This window comes from Halichoeres trimaculatus, unplaced genomic scaffold, assembly GCF_033239565.1.
Source record: "Halichoeres trimaculatus isolate MK-OKI-2021-1 unplaced genomic scaffold, fHalTri1.1 fHalTri1_scaffold_18, whole genome shotgun sequence".
Taxonomy (NCBI): Eukaryota; Metazoa; Chordata; class Actinopteri; order Labriformes; family Labridae; genus Halichoeres; species Halichoeres trimaculatus.
In genome coordinates, this window is record NW_027437196.1 from 16,020,066 (window position 1) to 16,037,419 (window position 17,354).

The 17,354-nt window shown below is 39.8% G+C and overlaps 1 protein-coding gene across 3 annotated transcripts in view; it reads left to right on the forward strand.

Moving 5' to 3' along the window:
• sema5a (sema domain, seven thrombospondin repeats (type 1 and type 1-like), transmembrane domain (TM) and short cytoplasmic domain, (semaphorin) 5A) overlaps nt 1-17,354 on the forward strand; it is a 180,541-nt gene that overhangs the window by 121,099 nt on the left and 42,088 nt on the right. For all 3 annotated transcript variants that reach the window (XR_012599841.1, XM_074693390.1, XM_074693391.1), the window contains one exon: nt 5,003-5,150. Coding sequence is in view for 2 of the 3 variants with exons in the window: in XM_074693390.1 (XP_074549491.1) it covers nt 5,003-5,150 (148 nt within the window). In the remaining variant the exon portion in view is untranslated. The remainder of the gene's footprint in view (nt 1-5,002; nt 5,151-17,354) is intronic.

A 17,354-nucleotide genomic window follows, 5' to 3' on the forward strand; every position in this document is an offset into this window, starting at 1 on the left:
GAAATATCCAGCTTGTGCCTCCAGAGGAAGGGTATAAAGTCAAAGCTTTTTTTTGCAAAAGAAGACTCAATTTTCCTCTAAAGGCAGTCATGTGCCAAAACACAACAAAACAGCAATCAAAACAATTTTATAGTATGCGACAAAGTTATAAAACAAATTATATGGCTCTAATAAGGCTGGCAATCGCCTGTCGTTATTGCATAATGAGGACTGCGTAATTAAGTATTTCAGACGCGGCAGTAATCCTGTCTTGTAAAATGATGTAATTAGAGATGATGCATGCATCTTCGTGGCCTTTTTAATAGCCTGTGTCAATGAATTATGCAAAATGCATATGCACATTCATTTGTATTTTAGAAGGACTTTTCTTGGATGTTCTTTTATGCAACACTGGCCATTACACCATGCACAAAAATGTACCTCAAGCCCTTCGCTTGTGGCGTGACTCAGTCAGATGTTCTGGTTCACAGTGCACCATGTCCTCTGTGCTCCAAGGCCACTTCAAAGACAAGTGTCGGAGTTGGTTTGGTTTTGTATAAATTCAAGTTTGCACGCCTTTTCAGAGAGACTTCTTTCTTGTGGTTGAAACTCTTTGTAGCTATTTCAGTTCAGTGGCAAAGTCTCAAGAGTGTGGTGACGTCTCCAGTGGCCTTTACATTTTAATTTCAGTGCTCTGTTGGATAAAGTAGCTATTCAATTTTCCAGAGACAGCTCAAAAGTCATTGTCAGACATGATGTAGTGGTGTGTCATGAGTTTATGGTCAGAATGCAAACAAACTGATATTATCTGGTTCAGGAGTCTGCAACCTTTACTTTCAAAAGAGCCATTTTGCCTCAGCTCACCTGAATGAAAGTCATTTGAAAGCCACAAAATGTAGTTTATCTTCACAATGAAGGCAAAAAAGTGTATAAAATTGTGAATAAAGTAAAATCTAGACAATAATTGTCTGTATAAAATTGTAATTATTGTTTCAAAAAGAAAGGAAATTAAAAAATGTGCAAAAAATTTGAAACAAAAAATGCTGGATTTAAATAATGCAGTTTCAAAATTTTGATTATTTTTGAGAAAAATTTACAATTTTCCAAAAATTGCAAAAAAAGGGTTTGAAATAAAAATCCCTAAAATTTGAAATTCTCAAGTAAATTTGAAATGTCAAAAATATGAAATTAGAAAATTATGAAAAATTTCAGAAAAAAAATGCAAAAATAAAAAAAAGCTTTATTGCAAGAATGGATACATATCTAGTACAGCAAAGTGTTCAACTGTAATTTTATTTAGCATCTTTGTGTTATAATTAACACCCTATGCAAGAAAAAAAAAATCTCTGTTTTAAAGCTACAAGGAGCCACTGCAAAGGAGTCAAAGAGCCACAGGTTGCAGACCCTTGATCTAGTTTCCACCGGGGTCTACCTGAGGCTGTATTCTCCTTTATTTCCCCACAAAATTAGTGCAATAATGTCAAAAGGATCACTCATTTGGACAAATCCACCTCACTTCACACTTGTCCTTAGCTCTATGGAGTATTTTTACGTCTTTCAGCTCATTGTTTTGATTTCAGGTCTGTAACAAAAAAACTCTAAAACAATCTACAACACCTCCTCTGCAGCAAATAAAAAAAGGCATTGCTCATAGACTAGCTGGTGGGCAGTGTGAAGCTGTTTAAGAAACAAATATTTCCGTTTGAAGTTGGCAGAGACAAGAGCAGAGAGAACGTTGGTCAGTTTCCTCCCTGTCTCTTTTGATTCACATAAAGCTGTAGCCTTTAAAGATCATCATGTGTCAGTTTAGTCTTTGTCTAGCTTGCAGGCTGTCAGACTCACATCAGTCCATGTGTCCAGAGTAAGACTTGTCACTGACACAGCTGATCAGACTGTGAGTGTGTGTAGAGAGCATTTCATGCAAGGCAGGCAGGAAAATGTCTGTGAGGAAGCAGCTGATCCAAAAACAACATGAGCTAGCAAAAACCTCTATGTCTCCTTTGAGTCTCAAATGCTGTAAGCTCAGTGACTTGGAATTAATTGCTTTAGTTTTGGGTTGTCGCTGGTAAACTTTCTGCTGATCTTCGACCAAGATTAAATATTGCACCACCTTTTTCTAGTGCTATGCTAGCTGCTGCCGCTGCTGCTATGTATGACAGGAGTACATCTTTGTTGTGAGAACTTTCAGGTGACTTAAAAGATTTTTTGTGGTAAGACTTCTCAACTTTTTCTTCTCTGAACACTTACAACATATTTCACAGCTTGTAATTATTACATCCTTCCCTGAAATGGCAAAAGAAAAAGAAAACAACACACGCTTTTGATGCCGTTTTATCTCTCTTGCCAGCTTGTTGAGGCTGAGGCTTGTTCTTCTCCTGAGTATGTAAAGGCAGATTGCATTGCTTTATACAGGATGAAAAAATATTGCATGGATTATGAATGCATATAGATATTTCCTCCATATGCCAATTTGAGAAAGTTTCCTGCAAACACAACTCCCAACAATATTTAATCACATTTCTCTTGAAACAGTGGGTGAACCACGAGTGGACAAGGCTTACTGTTTCTGATTTGATCTATGGAAACAATCTGAAGCAGGACTGCAGTGCAGAATATTAGAACAAACCAGCTGCATGGAGAATATTGCATAGTTGACAAATCAAGGTTCATACTTAAAATGAAATGCCAGTCAAACAAGAGTTTGTTTTGTTTTTGTTTTTTTAGGAGGGTAGTATTCCCAAGCATCTCTCTCTGTCACTCTTGCAGGGTGTGCGTAGACACCCTTCACCTGACACTATAGAGGCAGAGAGTGAGGAAAGATTGTTCAATAGTTCATCGATTGGGGTCACAGTCTTTTCCACAAAAAAAAAAAAAAAAAGAAAATGCTTCGTGGGTTGGCAATTATACTTGCAGGGATGTGTAAATAAACCTTGGGCTGTCCACCAAGGTTTAATTCATGTTTTGGAAACTGTACTGAGTCAATCAGTGAATGATGTTGAAACGTACACAGCTCACAGCTCCAACTCGTCTTATTAGATAGACTGTTAAAATGCACCCATGAAGCTGATTGATTGAGTAAAGTATATTCAGGGCCTGTGTCCACTTACAGGGTTCTTCACCTGCAACACTCATTTTTTGTACTTAGCCAGTGACTTTCAGCTTTTTCAGCCCAACCAATAGAAATCAAGATGGAACAAGATACTAGACAATAAATGTAAACTTTCAAAGTGCAATGGTGGAGGAAATGCCAGCCAAATTTAGTTTTTTTTTTCTTTGTTTGTTTTTTTAATAGTAATTTTTTCAGATGTGAGCAACTGCTATTGCTTAGACATGTTCCCTTTTAAGTAGGGATGGGCGAGTACCAAAACCAGGCTGCCTTTTTTCAAGGTATCGGTACTCGTGAATGCTCTTGATATTCAAGGCAAGACAATTTTACATCAAGCAAGTCCTCCTTGCCAGTAGTTGCAACTTTTTGCTGTGGTTTAACACCACAGTACATTAGGGTTGCCAACTGCCCCGTATTAGCCGGGACATCCCGTATTTCAGCCAAAAGAGGCGTGTCCCGTACGGGTCGTTTTTGTCCCGGTTGCCTAGGTAAAGGCTAGATGCATATATTTTTCTCTCTGTGCCCCATGCATTGTGTGTCTGGCTGCCTGCCTGAATGGCCAACTGTACACTACAGGCACTAGGACCGCTCAGTTGACAGGTAGGCAGCCATAGGTTCAGCCTATGCCTGCAGCGCTTACGTGCTTTCGGTCGTGTGACTCAGTCCCAGTGCGTGCACGCTGTACTGTGTAGTGAGAGACTCTACACGCACCCCACCACCACCACCACCACCACACCCCACTAAGGGTGTCCCATATCTCTCTGCCTCAAAGTTTGCAACCCTACAGTACATGTATCAGGTCCTCTTCAGAGAACATGAAGGAACCAGGGAGAGTTTACATTTAAACTGTTTTATTTTGCACTTCAGTTTACTATAAAGAAATACTTAAACTCTGACAGTTGTTACTTTTATTGTGTTTAATGTTGAATATATTTTTTTAAATATCTTTTTTTTTTAAAATCATTAACTCAGAGAGAGATTTTTCTGTTTTGTTTTAGACTTAATAGCAGAGTGACTGTGCTGTCTTGGATCAAAATGATCCGTCACTGTTGATTTAAATTTTATGTATCAAAAGGGGAAATGGTATCGGAACTCGGTATCAGTGAGTACTCAAGAGGGACTACTCACCGTTTACGGCTCAACATCTAATTCTTGGGTGCCAAGAAAAGGATTTGGGTGTTCACCAACAAATTCATAGATGGTTTCATCTGCTCCATCAAAGTTATATTGTGTCGTAAACTACTTCATTAACCTTCAGATTTGGTCTGGTATCAGTCTGAAAAAAAAAAATGGTATGGAACATCCTTACTTTTAAGTGTTATTTTGATTAAAGCCAACATGAAGAATCCAAAATATATGCCCACCACAATAGTTAGTGCTTGTGGGGGGCCTATAAATTGAAGCTGTGGGTGCAAAAAAATGTAGTGGGTGGACACTGATCCTCATTAATTTATTTCATTTTTAGAATCTTATTTTTCTATGAATGCTTTTGTTTTTTCTTGGTGTTACATTTTTTTCCTGTTTTAATAAGCTTTTTAGAAACAGTTTTATATGTAACCCCTCTACAAAGCAATGACTAACTACTAATAATATGATAATAATATTTTTTTACACATTTTCCAGTGAGTGAACCCAAAGTAAGATACATCTGTGAATTATTACAACGTCTTTAAAAGTACAAACCAGTTTCTATTGTAAGATCTGTCTTTACAATGTTGTGTAACATTTCCTGTTTATGGTTCAACATCTAATTCTTGGATGCCAAGAAAGTGACTTAGGGGTTCACCAACAAATTTGAAAATAGACGGATAAATTTGCTCCACCAAAGTTATATTGTGTCATAAACTACTTCATGAACCTTCAGATTTGATCTTAATAGACTTGTTTGACTTATTGAGTTTCTGGTCTCATTCACAGGTACTGTAATGAACACCTGCCCTGCCCTCCCCACGTGTACTGGTCAGCTTGGTCGGCATGGGAACGCTGCAACGTGCCTTGCGGTGGCGGGATCCAATCACGACGTAGAACCTGTGAGAACGGCAACGACTGTCCTGGGTGTGGTCAGGTATGTCACGCGAGACAATAACCTTTCACTGGTGCACTCTCCTTAAACCCGTCTTCATTTCCATCGGCTCATTGTTCAGCAGCTCAGCTCCAGCCTCTCAGAAGAGACGAGCAGGCCATGGTGATGAAACTGGAACATCTAACACGACCAAATCCCCCGGCTATATTTATACAGTGGCAGCAGACATCAGATTTATTACCAAGACCTATTTAATACCACACACGCACAGACACACACACACACACACACATACACATACACACACACAGTAATCACCCCACATATGAATAGGCTTATTTTCTGCAACAAAAGCTTTCTCCAAAGCACGGATGATGCAAGGATGTGTTGAAATATGAGCATTCTTGTTGACAGAATTATGTGAAGCTGGTGTTATTTCTGTTGCTATTTCACACATGCACACACACACACACACACACACACACACACACACACACACACACACACACACACACACACACACACACACACACACACACACTCACATGCTTGCATACACACACACAAACACACACAGGCACATACATAGAGCTTCTTGGCTAAAATAAGAGAGAACGAACATGATAGCTGTAGCCCCTCGTGTTCTTCTTCTACACGGATTAAAGAATGTGGGTCAGGGTCTTGTGAATGTGTCAGATCCTAAAAGGTTTTTGTGTTTACGAAGTTTTCTTTGCAATATATAAATAAATAAATAGACTGGACTGTTAAAGGAGAAGCCTCTCAGTAATTTATAAACGGTCGGTCTTGGTTTAGAGTTTGAAACAATACACAGGAGTTAAACCATGCATGTAATTCTTTTGTTTGAATTTGAAGGAATCCCAGCCTCAGTGATGCTCTTGTCTTTAAGAATATAGATTACTCAGGTTTTCATGACACTTAGAATTATGTTAAATAATCAGATACGTGCATGCACTGTGTTGAATTAAAGTAGGCTGTTGGATAAAATTAAAAAATCAGCCAAACCAAGCGAACAAAATCACATTTAGCTGAAAAAAAGGAGCTCAACCCACTGGTTGTGTAATGGCCTGCTGTGAAGCTAAATAACACTCTGCCAGCATTATGAAACATCCCACATCAGACCTTGCAACCTGAAGAGCTTATATCTGATAATTACCCATGACACATTAGTCACTGCAGAACACACAAATGAAAAGACTGACCTCCCATTAAGAAGCAATTTAGCATTCACAGCGTATTATCTGCAGCTACGTGCAAATACCCACTTCTTCTTTCTCCTTTTCACACACATGCACACACTCCCTTCAGATGGCAGCTGTCTTATTTCTGTCATTGCACAGCAACCATTATCCTCACCGAAGCATCCTGGGAATGCAGCGGCATTCCTTCAGGAGCTCAGTTCAGAGAAGAGTGACGACGTGCACGAGGGAGTCTGAGTCGCATCGTCATCACTGTTTCCAACTGCAGACAGTCGCTGTGTGACTGTCTGCAGCTGTGGGTGTATTTTTTTTATGTCAGGAGCAAAGAGTCAGGCTGACTGAAGAGGAGATGTGAGGCCAGTTCGTTGTGCTGTCATAAGAAGGGGGGCAGTTTTGTAGTGACGACAGACAGGGAAGTGAAAACCAGAGAGCTGAGATGGATCAGTGGGAAAGGTCAAAGGAGCAGCATGTACAAAAGCCATACTCCTTCTTTCTGTGTGTTTGTTTCACTCTCTGACCACGTGTGTAAATCCAGACAACAGGTTTTCCTCTGCTGTTGTACAAAATGAACCCAAAATACTCCCCTTCCCGAAAGCTTTCTTGCTCTTGTGGAGTTTGAGGAGCAAGAGTCTTTGAAGATCAGGTGGTGGCTATGTGGTTAAGGTGCCTTCCACTAACCACAACTTACCAATTTAATGATCCCTTAGGTCTACAGTTTACAGAAGACTGGTCTCTTGTGTTGATTTGATCAGACTTTTCTGGGGATAAAAGGTTAAGTGACCTTTTTGTTGGTTTTCAGTATGACTCCTTTCACAGTTTTTCTTCTATTCTCCTAATCATTTGCACACAGTGAGGCAGGAGCTGTTACTGTGTCATGTCAGGATTCCCTGAAGTGAGAGTGTGTTACTTAGAAACTGTTTGTAATGTTAGTGCTCCATCAAAAACGTGATTTTCTACTTTCTAGTGTATTTAACCGTCTAATTAGAAATCCTGCTGTTGTGAACTTAAAGGAGCTGACAGCAGTGTACATGAACCTAATTAGATGTGAGACTTTCCTCTCTTAGTGAGGTCATTCCTCCAAAGATAGGTTGGGTCTGGCTGAAGGATTAATATATGTCTAGAAAAGTACAACTGGATAGTCTCTGGAAACTTTTCTACAAGTATTCGTCCACTACCCTCATCATAAACGCACACGAGCATAACATAAAGAGAGGAAAATGAGAGTGTCAGAGACAGACATGATCTTCCAGCAAGATACTGTGTATGTATTTAGTCCTACTTTAATGTTATACTCCCTTTCAGCAGACTGTCTGCTACAATTTGGTGTTAGTTGCAGGTTTGTACAAGAATTTCTCACCTGACAGTTTTGAAAATTATGATGACCCAGCACATATTTCATATTTCGGATCTTAGTATCCAGAATATTGCCTGGATCTGGATCGTACTATTACATCCATCAGAAATTATCCTGACGTTGTCTTGAATTGTTTTGCAACGCAATCCCACCATTTATCGTGGAGTTATATATACATATGGTGAAAACGGCCCTATCTCGCAATGATAAACAATCCTTTAAAAAAGTCCTGGATCCAGATGGTGATCCAGATTACCTCCAAAATTTAATCACTTCTTCCTTATTCCATTTTGAACATTTCCTGACAATTTAATGAAGATCTGTTGGTAACTTTTTGAGTTATGTTGTTCACAGAAAAACAAAATGACAAACTCTCCCGAAAACATAACCTCCTTCAGAGGTAATCATAACAAAGTCATTTCCATCAACGTTTCCATTTTTTTATTAGACAAATATTTAAATACAAATCACCTGCAGTCCCTGTTTATGCCACAGAAGGTAATGTGCCCACAAAAGATACATGTGCATCCTCATGGGATGGAGAGTTGTCCAGATACCAGAATGCCTGAATTTGTAGCCAACAAAAAATCTAATGATGATGTTTCTAATACCTAGTTATAGCCACAACTATTTTTGATTCCCACGTTTTAGACAGAGCTGAAGCAGAAAAGGTAAACGAGCTGAAGCTCCTTGTTGACATGCCACATTTCAGGACCAGTAGGTAGCATCATTTACTCTCTTCTCCTCTGTCAGTCTCCCTGCAAAGGACAGAATTGAAACATGTGAGTTCTTAAAGTCCCTGTGAAGACTTTTTTAGTGATCTTCTAAATGTCTCACTTCTTTATATATGCCTGATTGTAATCTACAATTAAAAATGAGATTACCAGCACCAAAATATGTTATTTGTAAATGCTATTTTCTCAGTTTCCTGGTCAGGTTAGACAGGAGTGATTAACGTTACACTGGTAGATGTGCACCAGCAGTACATAGCCAGGGTTCACAAACATTACACGTTACAGGCACGTCTCAGACAGGCACTAAAAATAGCTGGTTCCTAAATCACACTTCAAACAATGTCATATTTCAAACAATAGCACTATGTAACTACAAATTAACAACTAACACAACACATTGTATCTGGTAAAAAGTATTCTTGAACAAAGAAAAGTAATGTTAAAAAGAAGATCCAGTTGCCATTAATTTGCCTCAAAACAAACACATGCCTTGGGAAGAGTTACATCCTGACGACAGTGGGTGCAAGTGCTCATGGGAAGCAGAGCCTTTATCGTGGAAAAACACTAGCTAATTCTCAAAGCCACTTTAAAGAGACACTGACAAAAAATCACTGTTTGTAGACCTGTTGATGAGAAGAGTTAGCAGAGTAGAGGCTGTGATGGAGAGCTGAGTGTAAAGAAACAGCAGGAGCAGCAAAATAATAAAATGAAATGCAGCGACTTCAAGCGAGTGAATGCAGTGTTAATTCTTCGGCATGTAACTATCAAAATGATACTTTGTTTCTTCGTTCATCTCCTTTTGTTTATATTAACAACTCTCTGGATTATCTGTAAATCATTCAACCCTAAGAGCTTGCCCTGCCTCACCCTGTTTTGATTAAAGTTGCTTTTGGTTAAAGATATTTGAATGCCTAAATCAGTTTTGGGGTTTTTGATAAAGATTTGTGCTGTTCAATACTATCATATGTGTTGACATTGTATCATTTTGAGGCAACTTGAAGCTATAGAAAATTACATTGAGCCTAAAAATATCAAATGCTGCTGTGCTCGTATTAGCCTGTTGTCTTACACTACAAATGAGGTGTGTTTGGGCATTTTACCTGTTTTTTTATTCTGCACAATGTTATCTATCTTCATCTTTGGATAAAATCTCTCAAAAGTTACAATATGTCCCAGCCCTGCAGCTCGAATAGAGCTTTTACCTCAGAATTATAATTTCTTTTATCACCAAATAACTTGCACAACTAATTTTGGTGTTGATTAAATTAAATTAAAGAAAGTAACTCACTATACAGTTGAAACTACGATCAATAAAAAATGTGTCTGATTTGTGTTTGATTGTAAAAATTTGACTGATGTCCCATCTGCTCTCATGGAAGGGCAGGCTTTTTGACTTCTACTGCAGCAGATTAGTAGGAGGAGCTCCAAATGTTTTGGCTACACTTTTGAGGAGATGGCATGCTGTTTATCTTTTCTCATACACCATAATTTCATCCACTGTTGATTCTTTTCCACTTCTTCTAATAGACTTTGCACCTCGTCTTTTTTCTGTTTGGTCTTCTCATCAAACATCCTTGTCTCCACACATTCCAAAATGGACTTAATTGGGGCCGTGTCAGCTATCAGAGTTGTAATTACTCACAGATTTCACAGACACCTTTCTCTTCCAAAAGAGAGATTTCATTTTTATAGCTTGGCTAGCTTGTATTTAAGCCGCATATTTATCCCGATCACAGAAACAATTACTGCCTTTCATTTACAACTCAAATAATGGCACAGCTGTTAATGTAATGCAACAATCGCTTCAGTGGGCTTCAAGCTTTTAAAAAGTAAAAGCTCAAGTGATCTAGACAGGAAACAGTTATGCGGTGCACCTTAACATAAAATGAGTGATATAAATTTGTATGCAGCACTTGAAGATCAAGGATGATGGGAATGTGTTCATTTAATTTCATCAACCCCTCCTCTCAAAAATAGTGTGATTGAGTTTTTTATGTGCCATCTGTCTGTGTTCTCTTCCCCCGGACAGATCTGCGCTTTAATTAAACAGAAGGAGACCACACACACATTATCACACACACACGGTGCAGCTTCTGTCATCACAGCTACTTTTTTGTACACTAGACACCCTGCTGAGAGCTGAAAAGATGAACACAGAGTTTGTCTTAGACGTGGGTGCGTGAGTATCTGTGTGTGTTTTCATGTTTGGCTGTCAGGATTGATATCCCAGCAGCCACCTGCGGTCAGCTTCAGGCATTTGCCAGACATTAATCGACAGCGATGAGCTAACATCTGCTTGGTGTTATACAGAAAAATCAAGCACAGACTTACGGAGGAATAACAACTTTTTTTAACATATTTTGAAAAGTTTACAAAGCTGGACTGAAGTTGGAGATAGTGGTCTCAGGTCAACGCTCCTAACATGCTGTAAGAGTGAATTGCTGAGCAAAACATCGATTCAATTTTGTGTTACTTTTTCTTGAGATTCTTTATTGATCCCTGGAGCAAAATTTTCCAAGCTTATACCCTCACCACAGGTAGCTAACAGCAGTTTGTTACAAAAGAGTTCAAATAAAACAAGCAAGGATTCAGGTCAAGGACATTCTAGTTGAGACAAAAATGCCTCTACTTATTATGCAGTCCCTTCAAATTAAATGATGCCACACGCTTGAATAAAAAGCAAACTTTGCAGGTGCTACACTTCCATAACCTGCCCTGAAGTTGCCCTGTATGTCATTGCCTTAAGCTGAAGTGGTCTTATCATAATAGTATTTAGTCCGGAGGCACTCTGGGCCTCATTTTGCTGATGCGAAAGGCCACAAGTCTGCAGCTTCATCAGTCTGAGTCCAGGTCCTCGTGGTGCAGCTCTTGCGCTCACCTTCCTCCGTATCTGCATCACAGGTTTGAACCCCCAAAGGAGCCATCAGAAAAATCTGAGCTGGGAATAAATAAGTGTTTGGCTGCGGTGCCACAGTGGTGATTCTGAGTGCAATGGGTGCAGTATTTAACCCCTTCTGCTCCTGACTGGTGACTGAGGATGTGAGCTCGATCAGCCAACCTTGAATAAGGATGAAAAACTATTTTATTTTCTAACAAAGACACTAACCTTCAACAAAGGTTAGCCTCTGTAAGAGATGTTATTAAAATACAAAAAGGACAAGAAGGCATATTGTAGAGCTGCTTGAATGGAAATAATTCCCTATTTCAAACCCTTTTGATGCAGTTCACACACCATGTTGGATCCCACACACTGTTTATCAAGGCTGAGGATTTAATGCCAGCTTGATTAGGAAAGAATAATTGCACATGAGCATAAAAGCAAGAGACAAAAAAATTGCTTTAATCTACTAATATTAATAGTGACTCAGTTTTCTGTTTTGAAACCAACACTGTTTTGACCTTTAGGAGCCGAATTAACTGAGAAAAGATTCCACTTTGCACTGTGTACAAGGTATCTGAGGTTACGTGGAGTCTATATTTGACTTCTTCAATTTCTGCTCTTCACATATTTGTCTAACTATGAGCCTCCTTATGCTCAAGAAACAAGTCTCCATGAAATTAATCCTCAAACAAAAGGCAAAGGAAGGGGCTGCTAGCACAGAAATTATACATTGCAACAATGGCATTTCAAGAGGTGCAGGGCTGGCATCACACAGTGTGTGTGAGTTTACACGCCCCAAAAACATTTCTCTCTTAAAAATATTCAATGGTCATAAATGTTGTACAACCTGCATGTTTTGACGATAAAAAGTAAAGTGTCAAAGCACTACATATAATTATTCTGGATTCTTTGAGGGCTGATGTGTCTAAAAGTCAACATTCAAAATATTGCTAAAGGAAGCAATGGTACATTGAAATGTGTAGAAACCATCACCAATCTGTCTTAACCGAGCTGTGACCTCCTGTCTTAAAATATGAAGCACATGCAGAAGTGTTAAAAACTGTAGTTGCTCAAGTGTCGTCTTGAGGCATGGCTGCAGAAGCACCAGTAACCTCGTACATCAAATAGGCAATTTATGTTCCCAACACAGGAAATAAAGCAACTTTGAATCATTGACTGTATAAACAATAGACAGCGTGGCTCTGCCTTTTACCACTGTATGGTTTTGAGGTCAAAACACCCCCATTGGAGTCGTCGCCATTGTGCAGCCAGAGTCTGCGCAGTAGAGGCGATGAGGACTCTGAGAGAATCTGAGTGGAGCCGGGTAACTAAAGTTTTTTGTTTTTCTTTCAAGAGTTTAATCCCTTCTTGGCTCTCCTTCCTGATATATCTTACAATCTCAGAAATAATACAGAAGAGCGCCAGCTGTCAATTATTGTTAAACGTGCCGTAAAGCCTTTTTAACCTCTTTGACTAATAAAAACGAGACACAGAACAAAAAAAGGACTTAAATACGAAGCAGCCAAATAATATCTTCATATCACCGCAACAATTCAATGTAAGAAACATTTCTACAATTTATTGATTTTTTTAAACTTGAACACAGCCCATCTGGAATGGCTGGGGAGATGGATTTTTTTTTACCTATCCTGCAGCCAGTCACCAGGGGGAGCAGTTTTTGTGTTAACCTTTCTAGCCCTTTTTTTTTTTTTTTTTCACTACAGTCCATGCTTTAAACTGAAACCAATTGTCTGGGTTCAGGTTTGGGTTGGCCAACTGGATCTCAAAGGGAGTCTGTGCCACCCCTGGTCACCCCTCTGGGCACACCTCTCTGTATCTCACTTTTGAATCTCTAAACAACAACCTAGTTCCTGTGAAGAGTATCTTTTCTTTTAAGCATTTTTTGACCAAAAATCTGTTAGAACAGTTAGTGCTCTAAATGTTTATTTATATTTGGTAAAATAAAAAATCCCTTTCTTAAAAAAATAATCCACTTTCACTGACCTTGAGGTCTTATCTTTGCTGTTATCCACTACTTCCTTGAAATGCTGTTTGAAATAATCTTCCTTTGCATAAATCAATTTCCCTTACATAACTATTGATTAAACCTCATTCTTTGTACTCTGACATTATCACCAGAGACCAACCAGAGGCTTCTAAATACAGAGTCCTATTTACGCCTACAAGACTGGTGCCAACATACAGCCCCCTTTGGTCAGACACTGATGTTTACAGACAATAACAGACCAACATTCTGACACTTAGACATCTCTTCTTTTAAGTTTCAATGGTTGTAGGTCAACTCCCTCTACAGGAAAACATTTGCACAGGAGAGCAACATAAATTCATCCTTCCTTATAAATAAATAGGGATTGCATTGCCACATATATTGTAGCAGCTAATGCTGTATATCTTTTGATTAGCATAGGAAATTCCTGCAGATAAATGCTGCTTTCTAGATGTATAAATAAATTCTCAATGTTAAAGAGCCAGTAATGCGTTTTCAGTTGCTGAAACTGTCTTTTTTCCCACAACAAAGTACTGAACTCTCTTTTAACTTTATCAGACTTCTTGGTTCTGCCCTCTGACAGAAACTCTGACACTAGATGAGAAAGCAGTGAACCAAGGCACCAAATCATAACAAACACTATCTCAAGCTTCTACGATAAAAAGGGCAGCTCGAAATCATGGTCTTCTCATGGATAACAGTTTTAATGGTGTTTAAATATGTTTTTTTATCTCTGTTTCATATGGCAGCAGGTACAGACACCAAAAGAAATCACTGCATGGCATATCCTTAGGCATTTACAGTCTTCATACAGAGCCACGGCTTTTAGAGCACTGAAATGACATGCCACTGATAATGGAAATACACTCACTGAAAACTCAGCATCTGACTCAGTCATCCAGGGAACATTACCAGTGGCCACAGTAGTGTTGCATAAATGTATTCAGGCAGGTGACGTATAGACTGTAGACATATAGACTATAAGTGTTCAGCAGGCGCTCATGTATCATCTACCGGACCCAAACAAAACACTGGTAGAAGATCCTCAACTCACATTGTTCATTTATGGAGCAGTTTTTGCCTTTGAAACAGGACAGCTGAAGACAGACAGTTAAAGTGCCCTGGAAGATAAACAAGCAAAGAGCCTCATACAGGACATGGACGTTTTAAAAGCTGAACCAAACCAGCACCCTGTCTGTTCGAAGTTTTGCATATTTCATAGCAGCTGAAGCAGGGCTAACTGTATCAGACAAAATTTACAAAAGATCAAACCCAGATTCAAGTTCTTCATCTCAACTGTAAGTGGCGTTCTGGTATTCTCTTTACTTCCTAGCATCAGAAGAAAGACGATTTGCTTCCGAGATGTGCGGTCTTCAAGTGGATCTCACTCAGTGTGGTGTTTCCCTCTTTTTACAGTAAAGTACATCAAATATCCCTCACATCCTGGGATCAAAAAGAGGGTTTTTTTCTAGGCTGAACAGCACATCTTGACTCTTCTTTTAAAAGTTAAATAAGTTAAATAGGGGGCATGCTGTGCTGATGATGTGCAGAGCTGCTTAATGACACTAAGAGCTGTTCCACTTACCTGCCAGAGGTTCACTCCAGCAGCCAGACTGTGAAAGGAAAGTTAAGTACTCAGTGTAGTGTGGGCAGATTGATGGCTGAACACAGTTAGTGTTTTTCTTGTGTTGTTCAGTGTTAGTCATTGTGTGCATGTGTGTGTGCATGCATGTGTGTGCACTGGTGTGTAGCCAGGAGACCTGCTTCTAGCCGACTTCATTACAGAGTCCGACTGGTTGGGAGGCGCAGACAGAGAGAAAGACTAGCGAGTGGGGAGTTTGTTTGACAAAGTGTGTTTTGGTCTGCGTTGCTAATTGAACTGATGTGTCATGGAGGCCTGAGGACATTAGGGCTGTCGTCTCCGAGGACGTGCCCACAATAGATAAAGATGTCAGCAGAGGAGAGGATCAGTCACTCTCACATCTGGATCATGCTCTTAAATGTCGGGTTCTGGTGTGGCTTCACTTTCGCTCACACACTCACAGCTCTCCCAGCCCAATAAAAGGTGTAATGAGTGTAATGATGGTAGGAGGCTGGAGAGGCACGACTCCTTATTATTCACCTCCCACAGCTGGTCACACACCACAGAGAACCTTTGTACCTACACACTGACACACAGGAGCACACACAGGAGCAAAAATATACTTTGTTTTTCGCCTTCTACTCTACATTCATACATTCTGAAATAAAAATACAGAGTGAGGCTGAGGACTCGCACTCCTCTAGGACTCAGAAACGTCTTCTTTTTTTCCCCCCTCCTTCAGCCTGAGCTTGTATCCCCTCCACACCTGAAAATGAGCAGAAAGGTCTGCGGATGGAGACCAAATGAGATAGGAGCTGCCCGAATCCAAAACTCAGCCATGCATAAAGTACTGAGCACGCACGCGCACACACACACACATCAGTGCCGGCATGCCAGCCTTAAGTCAGACTCCTTCTCTGTGGTTATCTTGACACATGCATGCACAAAATCAGCCCGACCACCACCACTGCCTCCATACTGACCAGCCAGCCAGCCCAGCAGCTTGTTTGTACCAGGCACTACAGATGCTATCAGACATCCCCCACCCTCCCAGCTCTCCTCAAGCTCCAACCACATTACCCCTCCACCCGTCTCCAAGCAGCTGCCTGTTAAAGGTGTTGCGCTGCATAAAATCTCTGCTCTCCATTTGCCCATAATGCATATCACTGCTCCTGCCTGGGGGCTGGTGCAGATATGAGTTGAAATCAGCAAACTAATTGAATCCAATTTTGTGTTCCACATGCCACTTGTCACATTTGACTGCTTTCTGCCATGTTTTCACTTTCGGTTAATTTCTCTGAAAATGAGATGTAAGTGTGGCTGAGTGAAAGGTGTTGGAAGTGTGTTCCTGCTCTTCTGTAGTTTTCTTTTTGTGTTAGTGCTCTGTTTTATTAACTCACTAGATCAACTTAATATGATGAAACATTTCAAAAGCTACATTTTATCAGGGATGTGGGCAGAAATGTGAATCAAAGTTTAATTAAAGCAGAGCTGCTGCTTCCTTTAGTTTGGAGGAACATTTACACCACACACGTGTAATATATGCCTAAGCTGACCTATTCGCTGCTCTGGTTCAGTGAATGTCTCTGAATGTCATCTGAATAGTCATTTCTTTTTTTACTGTTATGGTGTATGTGTGTGTTGGGGTTAAGGATTTTATAGGCACAGCTATGCTGATATTTATTTCACACACTGAGGTCCTTTTCTGATACATAATTCAACATGGTGTGGGGGGAAAAAAGTCTGCTATCGAGCAGGGAGCTGTTTTTGATATTGTGTCAGATGATGATGCCAGGAAAATACAATAAACTGGCTGATGTCATCAAATGTCTGAACTGGATGCAGCAGTCAGCAGGGCATACTATTTTGTGGACTCAAGACCAACTTGTGGTGAGCAGAAGTGCTTGAAACTGCAGTTCATTGAGTCACCACTTCAGCAAGCTACAAAAACCAGGGGAATTTTGTTAAAATGGTCATTTTGCTCAACATGTTTCCAGTTATGTACAGAAAACAAAACATTTTGCCCAATGCTTAAAGGGGCTTTGAGGAGTTTAAAAGTGATCTTGAAAAGGCTTCCATCTAGATATATAACTGATTGTAATCCACACTTAAAAATGAGATTATCAGTTCCAATATTACAGGTTACAGGTTATTTTAAATTGCTACTTTTTAGCTTCTAGTTCAGGTTGACCAATTTCCATGACTAATTTTGTTGTGATGGAATACACATTGGCCAATCTAAGCGCGGACAAAAATGAAGCAAAATACGCCAGAAGATAATTAAAGTGATGGGTAGAAGGTGAGACAACCTATGGGCACATACATTCACTAGTCACTTACGCCGCGCTCACATTGGCTCCAGAACGGTTGCAGTCCAGATTCCGTGCAAATTTTCCACAACCTGCCACTCACATTTAACCTGACGCGCCAGACGGACATGTTCATATATCCACCACGGAATAATTTCACA